Source organism: Siniperca chuatsi, linkage group LG2 (assembly GCF_020085105.1).
Source record: "Siniperca chuatsi isolate FFG_IHB_CAS linkage group LG2, ASM2008510v1, whole genome shotgun sequence".
NCBI lineage: Eukaryota > Metazoa > Chordata > Actinopteri > Centrarchiformes > Sinipercidae > Siniperca > Siniperca chuatsi.
In genome coordinates this window covers 7,340,630-7,353,191 of record NC_058043.1, presented here as the reverse complement: position 1 = coordinate 7,353,191, position 12,562 = coordinate 7,340,630, and the positions used below count along the sequence as shown (strand labels likewise).

The window sequence follows — 12,562 nt, the reverse complement described above, 5'->3', positions numbered from 1 at the left end:
TGGTAGAGGGCCTGTTGTTGTAAGTGTGGAGCAATAATTGATGTTCCTTGTTCATACAGCTCCTACCGAGAGATTTGATGATGTTCTATCTGATAACGTCTGGACGTCAGAAGGTGAGGTGTCCATAAACAATGCTAAATGCATTAACCTGAGAATCTCCACACTACCTTCCACTACAATTAGACATACGGCTCAGAAGGAATGGAAGAGAAAAGTATTGCGAGGGAACGAAAAAGTAGTCCTCAAAATAATTCTCGCCATGACCTTTAGGGGGCTCCGTAGGAAACACAGTTATGGCTTGTGAAACATTTGCAAAATGCATGAAAATATAAATTAATTGTCTTGTTTTTTTTCCTTTGGCAAGTGACCATGGTGTAAGCGGGATAATGCCCTTTAAGATGTCAATAATCAGGAATTCTTGAACGACGCGAAGGCCAGAACCGTCCGACGCGCATGGACACCTCATCGGGCATTATCCCTTACGTAAACGTCCCTACAAATGTCACTTTGGTCTGGTTAGATGCTGGTGTGGTCCTTAATCTTTAATACCACTAACAACACGCTGTCTGCCCATGACATGTAGGCTACAGCACAAGTTTGTTTACTTTGTCTCGTTCACTAAAGTGTATTGATCAACGGCAGCTGGTGTCAATCAAGCACAGACACCGACACGCTACCCTCTCTGATATTTCCCCAAAGACCTTTTTCCTTCCTCTTACTAACAGAAAACTATTAACAGTACATTTAAAAACATGCTGACATTATTTTTGACAACGAAAAAAGGGACTTTAAGGATTATAACTTTAAATTTAAAGGTCAGCGGTTACAGCTAATCACACACAAACACAGGTGAGCTCACAGTAGCGTGTGCGATGGTCAGGTAACAGTTGTGAACTGAACATTTCCTCTTCTGCCACATTTTTCTCAACCTGAAACACAAAACAGACACAGTTTTAGTCGTACTACTAATATTACTACTACTGATGGTCCGCGTTTCAGTGTGTATGTTGAGGTGTTTTGTTTTTTTGTCTTTTACCCGTCGCTCTTCTTGTAGAGGAATCCTGTTCTTTCTGTCCCGTACTGTTTGTCACCCAGCAGCTGATGCATACTGTACACCTGCTTAGGTAAAGAGTCCTACACACACACACACACACACATTAATTACCTGTTGAACAGTATTATAATGTAGTAGTTAGTGTGAGTGTCTGTGTCTCTGACCTGGTCTGTGTGGACGACCGGCCTCAGCTGATCTCTGAGAGACACAAGCTGCTTCTTCTCCTCCTCCTGACGCTGCTTCACCTGCAGACACACATCAGCTCACCTGAAGCCCTTTTCTTCCCATGTGGCTCAACTAATCCAGGCTAACATACTGTTATCAGGCTAAAATGACCCTGTTAATTCTCATCCAGCTAATGTGGTTATTCACAGTTTTTTTTTTAAATGTTAGATTAACAGTGCGCTCAACATGTGTTGAGTCGGAACTATGATAATCTCTCATATGATAGGTTAAGTAGGGAAGAAGTACTCAGATCTTTTACTTAAGTAAAAGTAGTAATATCACATTGTAGAAATACTCTGTTACAAGTAGAAGTCCTGCATTAAAAAAGTATTGGCATCAAAATACACTTAAAGTTCAAAAAGTTAAACTACTCATTATGCAGAATAATGTCTATTATTGAATTATAATTATTGATGCATTAATGTGTACATCACTTCTTATCATAAAGTCTTGCATCCATGTTTTCTGGTTCCATTTGTCCACAGTCAGAAATTTATTTTTTATTTGTTTTGGGTTGGTTTGTTTTTAAGGGTACCTATTATATTTTGTTGAGTATTTTATCATATATGGGTATTTAACTCTTTATTGTGAAAATTAAAATGATAATTACACCAACAGATTGTTACAGTTTCTCTCTCCTACATGTTCTCATCTAAAATCATCATACCTCTAAGAAAGGGAGTCATTTGTATCTGAAAATGAATTAATATTTGGGGTTTCACCCTAAAAGCTCCTGTGAATGAGCCTCTACTTTTGCAGGTTTGAGGTTAAGGACTTGTTGCTCTGACAACAGCTGCAGACCATCTTGATGATTGTGTCAAATCATCAATAGTCAAATTAAGCTAACATACTTTAATGTACTTTGACTGCAGAAAAAAAAAAAATCTACCAAAACACAACACCGGCAGTCTGTTAGCGCCCCCCAGAGGCTGCAGTGTTCATCACAGCCACAATATCAAAGTGTACTGCTGTTCCTTGTTGTCGTACCGTCGCCAGGACTCCATTCAGCTCCTCCATGTACTGCTTCAACCTCTGAGTGGTGGAAACACACTCCTGCAGGAAACTACACACACACACACACACGCACACACACACACAGTAAATACAACCATGTCCCTTTACTGCATGTTGGCTTGTTCATGCGTGTGTGTTCTTACTTGTTGTGGCTGTGGTAGTGTTTGATGAGGTTCTGCAGCAGGTCGACTCCTCGCTTCGTCTTTATCTCGTTGACCTTAATCAGATACTGAGAGAGAGAGATTTGTTGGACAGAAGGAGGGCTGCACATGTTGAGGTGAAGAAGTGTGAGGAGGAGCAGGAGGAGCAGTAAGAACAGAAAAAAGAAGGAGAAGAGTAGGAGAAAACCGAGGAGGTTAAGGTGAATGAACGGGGGGGCAGGGGTCACAGAAGAAGGAGGAGTCACTGACCTCACACATGCTCAGTTGGAAGGAGCGTCTCTCCTTCTCGAGTTCCTCAGCAATCTCTCCTCCGCTCACCTCGCTCCTCACCATCCCATACTGACGAGCTAACTCCCTCTTCTCCTTCTCCACCTGCTTACTGCGCACACACACAGTTTTATTTGAATCCACTAATTACAAATACTCCAACCAGACAAACTACCTGTGAGTTTTATCAGCTGTCTTTATTTATTTGTAACCCGTCTCCACCAACAATGCTTGTACATTACTTTACTATTTCTAATTAATGCTACTTTTTACTTTTTACATTTATCTGTCAGCTATTGTTACTAGTTACTTTTCAGATTTTACATTAAAAATAAGCTTAAAAATTACAACACATTTCCAACATTTTTGGCTTGTGACCTCTTACAAAAAAGTAGTGAGTAGTTGGGGCTTGTCGCATTTCAGATGTCTATGAGTTCCTCGCAGATCCACCATAGAGACAATTCCCTTTAAACTTTTCAGATAGTTTCATTTAAATAACTTGAAGCCCAAAGAGGTAAAATTATCTGATATTTCACAAAACAAAGCAAATATTCCGTCAAAAGTCCCAAAAAAAAAAAATTAAAACTTTGTTTTTTCTTTTTTCCTGCCCCATTAATCCTCTCACGACCCCTCAGATTTATCTTGTGACCCTTTGGAGAAGCCCGACCCCTAGGTTGGGAACCACTGGACTAAGGATTTATTATCAATCAAACCAGAGTCGGTGATTGTTGGATAGAAAACAAATACGGTTTTGGTGAGTTTTATTTTGTTCTGTCGAGTTTGAATGAAGTGTTTTGATGTTACGATGATCTGCAATGTAAAATTACTAATTTGTCAATGGAGTCTGGTGGCTTTGAGGAGTGCGATATACGGCTGCTTACACATTGATGCCAGTCACAAGTACTTTGATGCTTTAAGTACATTTTACTGATAATACTTCTGTACTTTTACTTAAATAGGATTTTGAATAAGAAATTTTACTGGTAATGTTAAATTGTTGTATTAGTACTTTTACTTGATTGTAAATGATCTGAAAACTTCTTCCACCACTGACAGTCAGGCTGCTAAATATCAGTATCACTGACCAACAGTCATATGCTGCTCAGTGATATCTGTAGAGAAATATTAAACTATCCTGACATCACACAGGACTACATAATCACATCACGTCTCTTGTGAATCTTATACTCTTTCCTTCCATGATCAGGAAGTGGTTTTACTCAAGTCCGGTGGAGATTAAACCATAAATTTGTAGTTGTTGTTTGTAGACTCAGCGACTGATTGTTGTGTACTCGGCACATGTACGTACACCAATAGTGTCCAGAACATATTCAACCTCTACTGTATTAACAATGACAGTTTAAGTTACTTGTTATAGGATCGGGAGTACACGGTTATAGTAAGAGCTTTTTATTCATTTATTATTTATTGAATTTTCACAGTATGAATCAGTAAACAAACTGTTCACACAGACTCACTTACCACATAATCCAACATCAACTCTAGCCTACAGCTGTCCCATGAATACATAGATAATAACAAAAATGGAAACTGGACATTGTAAAATCATACACAGTAATGGAGATTTCTCTAGTTTAAAAAAAAATAGAGTAGAAAAGGTTGCCAGATCTTATGAAACGTTCTGGTTAACCCAAGATAAGTGTGCTTAAGCTGTTCAGGTTTAAGATGTGCCATTACAGCCTCCAGACTGTGTTTATGAAATGGTGGTGCAGTCTTTTTCCATTTGAGAAAAATCCTTGGTTAAGCGAGCAGTGTAGAGAGACAGCCACAACTACAGCTTGGTTAGCAGTGATTTTTAAAGTCCCCAGGGACCACCCTGAATATGGCTGTCAAAGGGTCAGGATCAATAACTGTGCCACATACATTTGAAAGGGTTTTTAAAAACCCCGGCGAAAAAAATCCTCCGGCCTCTGGCTCAATAAAACATACAGCTGCGGGTGCCAGCATCTCAAACTATTCTTAACCTGTGAAGTACTTTACAATTTCAGTAGCCCCACTGCTGCATATTGATAAGGAATGAACCCGACCAATTTCTTACTGCCGAGGCATTTCAGATATTTGTGAGCCCAGCTGCTCCTCTTCCCACTGCAGTTCCCATTGAAGGAGATGCAGCTGCATGAATTCTCTCACATAAAATAGACGCTGCATGCTTTTGCAATGGTTCAATTTCCAAGAATCCTTCTATCCAACTGTTCTGTGGAACAAACCTCCCAATCTGAGAAAGAGCTGTTTACAATTAAAATGAATCCTAAACTGGCCCCAGATCTTTCTTTATTTTTGTTTTTAATCCTGATGAAAACATGCCTCATGTTGAAATGATAATTACCTTATTAAAAAGCTCTTACTGTAACTGTGTGCTCCAGATCTCATCCTGTCTCAATGTCTGTTGAAGCACCAGTATGAGCACCGAGCTGGTTGATGTGTGGACATGTTATACTTTCATTTCACCATGAAGCTCATCCTTACATCTGTTATTATCACGTCTTGTTTTAACTACTACTACTACTCGAGCACTCAAAACTCAAGTAGAGGAAGTATCCAGATTTCTATCAGAGTACTCCGGCAGACGTGTTTCTCAAAACATAGACAAGACATAGACACTTATCCTAGTTTCTGAAACCATAATGATGATATTTACACACACACACATAACCAGGATACTCCAAAAACCTGATGTGTGCATGTAAACACTCTCAGTGTACTTAAGATAAGAGTTAATTCAGTGTGATCATCACTCACAATCTGCTCTCATAGTCCCTCCATGCTCTGTCAAAAGGCTTCTTCAGATCCTACAAAGAGAAAGACATAGATCCACTTTAAGTATTGTCATTAACTTTAACATTAACACATTCCTGCTCCGAAGGATGAACTCTTTCTTCTTCTGGACTCTCAGTGAGCTTCATGACAGAACGTAAACACACAGATCCAACAGTCAGGTGAAAGACAATGCCATCCTGAGGCCACGAGGAGCAAATATGATAATAATAACTGTGATGAAATGTTTATCAGTCCATCCAGTCTGACCTGAGGTCTGTCACAGTTTATTTGTATCATCCAGGTGATATGAAAGCAGTAAGTAAAGATGAAGTCCTCACCCCCTTCACCTCCCTCAGGTCTCCTTTAACCAGAGTGTCCAGGAAGAAGTTGATGTTGTGGAGCATGCTCTTTAACTGCACACACAAACACACACACATACAGGTCGTCTGTTGAAAGGCATCATGGGTAATACTTTACCGTACTGCTTAATGTGAGCAACAGTAAGATGATGAGGATTTTTATTATAAAAAAAATGTTGCACATCTGCCTGAAAAATACTATTAAAGTAACTTCCACTGTCAACAGAAATAAAAATATGAAGTATAGTGAAGGGCAACACGCAGCATGTTGTACGTTCAGTGATGGTAATGGGTGATGTGGAGACAAATAACCACATCCAGCTGTTTTTTTTAAATCAGAGGTTTTCCCAATTGAGTGTTTAATGGATCAGGTAAAAACTAATCATAGCTTCTTAATTAGAGAGCTTCTCAGTGGAGTTTGGAATGGACCAGTTTCAAGTCAATCATATTTTTTAAAATAGAGGGTTTCTCAATGGAGTTTGGAATGGACTAGTTAATCTAGTTAATTAATTGATGTTTTTTCAATGGAGGTTTGGTAAGACCAGTTAAGCACTAATCACAGGGTTTATATTCGATGCTCTAAACCAGCTTCAGACTAACTGGAGGCAGTGGCTGTTATCAGGTGTTGTGACCTCTGTGACGTCGTACTGCTGTCACTGATGACTTACCAGGTTCTTCATGGGAGAGAGGAGCTCTTTAGAAAATTCTGCCAGTCGGCAGAAGGCAGAGCCAACCTCCGTCTCTCCATTTGAGTGACAGTTGACGGACAGCTTCTCCATCGAATGAATGTACTGCTCCAGGTGAGACACGTGGTCTGACATAAAGAAGTAGTAGTGTTAGTACAGGAAGTAACGTGTGTGTTTCTGTGTGTGTGGCTGTGTGTGTGTGTGTGTACCTTGTCCTGATGTGTATTTGGCTTTAGCAGCTTTCTTCATCTTCTGCAACACCAACCGGTCACTGTCCAGAACCTGAACCCACACATACACACATTTAACAGTTCAGACATTCAAACCTCAGAGATGTTTGTGAATCTGCTGAATGTGTGTGTGTGTGTGTGTGTGTAGAGGCACTAATTCACCTGCTGACTCAACACACACACACGCACACAGGACGAGCTTTGTTCTCGGACAACAGACAGCTACATTCCTGTGCGAGTCTCGTCATCTAAATCTCCACATGAACCAAGTCGGACGTTGCCGTTTTAAATTAAAGCTCAGTCCAATAATAAGAGAAGAGAAGATATAAATCTCTATCCTTTGAGATTTTGCTGCACAGTTTATACTCAGATCTCTGTCGCTATTATTTATGGGTGTATCAGACCTTTTTCACAGCTGATATTTTGATTTTGTTACTAATAACATTAACGATGGCTCTGTGATATTCAAGTGTCCCAGTAAGTCATGACAGTGTGACAGCATGAACAATAACAGGACCCTGAAACTAAAGCAGCGAAGTGGAACTCAGCCATCATTCATTTTATTATTTACACCTGTGCTTTTCTTATCAATTAAGAATTATTTTGATTTATTAGGCATTTAATTTACTGGATTAAACAAAAACAGACATTCCTCTCTGGGCATTTTATCCATAAACAGTTTCTCAATAAATTTACAGAAAATTTGCTGTATTCAGATATAATGAGAGGATTTTATCCGTATTGCCCGCTCCACTTTCAAACATCAGGGGCTTAATTTATCAGCCGTGCTTATTTCTACACATAGGATCTGATCTGATCTGATCAATTTCTTGAGGACCGACAAAACGCCAGTGGTACATAAATGTAATGGCAGGTTAAACAATTCCTAAACTGGATTAGAATTAAAAACAGATTATACATTTGCATTTTTTGTATTGAACTTTTCAGTACAACAGAAAATGTACCTTGCTTAGTTAAGTCAAATTAATGAAACAGAAACGTAACAGACTGATTACAATTGAACAGATATTTTATGGAGCCACAGGTGCTCAGTGAAATAAGATGAAACAGACATTAATGGTATAATTTCACCCCAAAAAATTGAACTTCAAGAACGATAGTTGATAATCAATCAACCATGCTGACATGGTTACAGTAGAGTTGGGGTTTGTGTGTCTCTATGAATTACATTCACGTGATCCTGTACCTACTACTCTACTTTGTGTACTGCAGTTGTTTATTTGACCATCAGGTAAAATTAAATCATTTTTAAATCTCCCCATGCTGTATCTTTATTTATTTATTTATTTTTATCTTTAGACTGGCCACTTGTGGAAGTTTCAATAAAACAGTTCGGTTTAGCTGAATTTCATGTAGCATTTTCAGCTTGGAAACGTCAAAAAAGAGAAACTTTGCAATTCAAACAGTATTTGAAGGGAACAACTGATTCAGATGATCACACACACCTCTGCACGGTCTGACAACATTTGCTCATAATCACTAATTTTATATCAAGAATAAAGTGAGACATTTGCTGCTTTCGTCTAGAACAAGTAACTCTACATTGAGGCAAAGTGGACCTAAGCGATGTGGTTTCGCATGTTTTGCATTCTGTATATAAATTACATAACAATAACAATGAATACTAATGAGGATTAATCTGTTGCCGTGGTTACATATGCCAACTCTGTTGGGGGGTAAAAAGTGAGCGGGGGAGGGGGCAGTTTGAGTCTGTTTTTCAGGCCAGTCAAGCAACTGAAGTCTCTGGGTCATCGACTCCCCTAACCTCTAACAGTGTGTTCGTGTGTGTGTGTGTGTGTGTTCGTGTGTGTGTGTGTGTGTGTGTGTGTGTTTAGGGGGTTTGCTGCCCGCTGGTTTGAAGGGCCCCACATCCAAACACACACACACACACACACACACACACAAACAGACAGAAACAGACATCATACAGCAGCAGAACAACTTCACAGCTACACAAACTGATTGATTTGTAGATGGACTGAACTAGTTTGATAATCGACTCATTGTTGGACTGTTGGTCGGACAAAACAAGACGTCGACGTGGACTCTGGCAGGGCCGGATTGACCCAAGAGGAGCCCCCCCCGAGGCAAAAATGAGCCATCAAGTGTCTCAAAGTAGGAAATCAGGTCTTACTGGTGAAAAAATTCTCAGAGTCATACAAAATTTGTCCAGCTTTTAGACCTGTGAGGAAAAGCATTTTATTAGCTTTCCTTACTTAGGAAACAACATCGATCTCTGGTGATATTTATAAGAGCTCATCTTAACGTGTTAGAGGCTGCAGGAGATGCACTTCAGACATGTCATGAGTAGCCTACACAATGAGGTTGACAAAAAAAGGTATAATTTTTTTGACTGACTTTGTGCAAGATGCAAAGGGCAGATCATTTAATTTCCACAAGCTGCTTCATGAAAATGGTGGGTTATTATTTATTAATTTTAAATTGCAGCTGGTGTGTCTATAATATTTGAGAAATATGTTCATATTGTTACTGTTTATTTCCTGGGTGACAAAAATCTTCCTCCACATGTAGGGGTGCTGGGATACCTTAGTATCGCTAAAATGCCAACTTATATTTTTGAATTATGTTCACTGGCAGCGTTTCTTTCAGTCCACAAAGTGCTTCGTTCTTGTGCCTCACAGAAGTCGTAGATCAGAGGTCCGGGTGTTGGGGTGTTGAGGTCTCCAGAGACCGGATCTCAATCTAACGTTTGTTTAATTTGGTGAGCTTGTATGTGTGCACATGGCCAATAGAGCTGATTCTGATTCAAGTCTAGAGTCCTGCATGTGGTTATAGGTTTAGATGCGGAAACTGTTTGAGCCATAAAAACCTTGATCATGCTTTTGTCTTCAGGAGTGTAAACGTTTGACTGCAACTGTTCGTTGTCAGTGAACATTTTGGAGATACATCATCATGTCGCGGAAGAACATTTCTTTAATCGTGCATTTGCTGTTGTAAATTAGAAGAATATGAATGTAATTTCTTGAAGAAGACAGGGTAGAAAATGCTGGCAACTACTACTACTGATAGAAGGGGAGCTTAATACGGGTGCAGCAGCTAATTTTTGCCCCGGGCCCCCAAGTAGTTCAGTCCGGCCCTGACTGTAGAGAAGAATAAACAAAGCATGGTTCATCTCATTCATCAGGCTGATGAAACCTCCCAGATAATAGACATTTCCAGTCCACCACCACTACTACTACTACTACTACTACTACTACTAGCCTGCAGACTACTACCACCCCCTCTGTCGATACTGACCTCCTCCAGCAGGTAGACAGTGTTCCTGCAGCTGATCATCTTGGAGGTGAAGGAGGAGGTGGTGGGGGAGCTCCAGTCCTCCAGAACCTCCTGCAAGAACTCGGGCACCGAGACGCACTCCGGCATGGTGCTGCTCAATCCGGGACAGGACCGGGACAGAACCGGGAGCAGTCTAACAGAGTCCAGGACTGACGGATCAATTACACACAAAAGACCGAGGAAACGTAAAGCCCCAGAGCCAATTATGATAAATAATAAAATAATATTAAGAATAATTATAAAAAAACGCCATGCAAAGGTGAAATAATCCCATCAGCGCTGCTTCCTCACTCACGCAGTCCCGTGAAGAAGTATTAGCATTAACAGGCTGATAAAAACGATAATTAAAGATCTGATCCGGTGATTCCTCCGTCAGTGTGACTTCACTATGAACCGCAGCATCAGCCGCTTCTTGCTTCAAACAAAAGGTGATTAAATCCTGCAGGAAATAAATCCTAACAGCGCAGATTCCACAGAGACCCGAGAGATTAAAACACTCCCCGGTCATTAACGTGTTAAAACCAACGAGTGTCTCTCCGGTAAAGCGGCTTCATTCAGAGACACAAACCCGCCCGAGTCTCTGTGTGTGTGAACCGGCTGACAAAGAGCGGAGCAGCTGAGCCGAGAACCGGACCCCCCGGACACCGGGACCGGGTTCAGATGAGAGATTCAAACCGGTCTCTGCTCTCCTCTCCAGGGACGGCCTCATGTCTTTTCGCCATCAGCTGATTTCTTTCTGCTTTTCCTTCTTTAATCAAACCGCATGGAGAGGCGCGTTCACGCGGCACGGCGGCGGGGCTCTGTGCCGCGGCAGCGCGCACTGCTGACCGAGCACAGAGGTGGACAGTAAACCCCGTTACACCAGTGTCTGTTTAATTCATGTCAAACCTACTGGAAGTGAGTTTAAACAGGTTTTGAACTGCAATTTTGTTTTTTTCCCCCAGACCACCTTAATTTGTTTATTCGTTTCATAAAAAGAAAATAAAATAAAAACCATGAAAGTACTGTAATCTGAAAATTAAGGTTTTATTAAGAGACTCTGAATGAATTATATTGTTAAAGACTGAGAGTGGACAACCATGCTCTGTGAGGCTGTAGGCCCAGTGCTTCGAGCTAAATGCTAATGCTAACATGCTCACAATGACAATACTAAAATGCTGACGTTTAGCAGGTGTAATGCTCACCTCCTTACTCTAGCATGTTAGCATGCTAACATTGGCTAATTAGCAATGAACACTAAGTCAGCTGAGGCTGATGGGAACGTCATTAGTTTTGTAGGTTTTTGGACATAAATCAAAGTATTGGACACATTGAAAGTTTAACCTGATGATGGCGATAGATGAAAAGTTAAGGGTTTACAGTTCTGAGGGGAACATGAATGTCTATAACAAATTTCACAGCAATCCATCCAATAGTTGTTGACACATTTCACTCTAAACCACAAATGCGAACCTCCTGGTGGCGCTAGAGGAAACGTCTGGAGAGCACCAAGTCAGTAAGGGTCATCCTCTGGGGATCATGAATGTCTGCACAAAATTTCACGGTAATCCATCAAATAGTTGTAGAGATATTTTAGTCTGGACCAACTGACTGAACAGCAGTGTTTTCTGACAGCAGCTGTCATGTTTTTGGCACAAACTGAACCTCATACTGGTCTTCTGACATCATTTCCCGTCCAGTCTCAGAGGCAACGAGCCAACGTTTGATCCAACATCATCAGAGTCTCAGAGGAAACAATCAGAGCGAGCGTCTGTAAACAAACCATTTCTAACTTCCTGATGATCAGCCTGAAGGCGAGGAAGAAGTCTGGCCGAAGTCTGACGTCCTGACTTTTATTTCACTCCCCTCACCTTCATAAGTCAAACTGTGTTTTATCGTAATCATATTTAAGTATCTCATTATGAGAAAACAAAAATAGTTTTCTGAAGATCAGGACAGAGTCAGCTCCACTTCCTGTGTGTTAATATTTTCTTCCTCATGATGCTGATTTGACGTTATTTTGGCGTTAAAAGGGGACTCCACCTGTTTTACACATCAGTCTGTTCACTTGGTCTTAGAGAGTAATATTTCATCTGTGAAAAACATTGTATAAAGCCTTTCGTGGCTGCAGAGGGAGCTGCGTGAAGTCTGACAAACTGCCTCAAGTGATGTCACTTGAGTCTGCGCCGGTTGGGTTCAAAGTTTGAAAAAAAAAAAATCTGGGGGTGTGAGGTTAGAAAGAAGTGAACTTACCAGACCTCTATAGCTCGCTCCTCATCTCTGCTTGAGGGTAGCGGTTCGAGGCCACGTTAGCCGCCAGTAGCTTAGCACACCAAAATCTTAGACGGCTGAGTTGCATTGTGGGTAATGTAGGCGTCAGGTTGTGACAAGAAAGAAGAATGCATGGAATAAAAAAAGACAATATCTCTGGTTCTGCTGCACCAATTTTGATCCTTTTTTAAAAACTGTCCATTATGAGTTCAACAATGTT

The 12,562-nt window shown here is 40.6% G+C and overlaps 1 protein-coding gene across 1 annotated transcript in view; it reads right to left on the bottom strand.

Moving 5' to 3' along the window:
• The window catches only part of LOC122887554 (arf-GAP with SH3 domain, ANK repeat and PH domain-containing protein 2-like), a 28,785-nt gene extending 17,749 nt beyond the window's left edge, over positions 1–11,036 (bottom strand). The window contains 11 exon segments of the mRNA XM_044220877.1: positions 860–929; positions 1,037–1,134; positions 1,219–1,299; positions 2,267–2,342; positions 2,437–2,522; positions 2,704–2,833; positions 5,482–5,531; positions 5,838–5,912; positions 6,527–6,672; positions 6,754–6,826; positions 10,054–11,036. Of these exon segments, the coding sequence (XP_044076812.1) occupies positions 860–929; positions 1,037–1,134; positions 1,219–1,299; positions 2,267–2,342; positions 2,437–2,522; positions 2,704–2,833; positions 5,482–5,531; positions 5,838–5,912; positions 6,527–6,672; positions 6,754–6,826; positions 10,054–10,179 (1,011 nt within the window). The 5' untranslated portion in view covers positions 10,180–11,036.
• Positions 11,037–12,562: the final 1,526 nt, after the last annotated feature.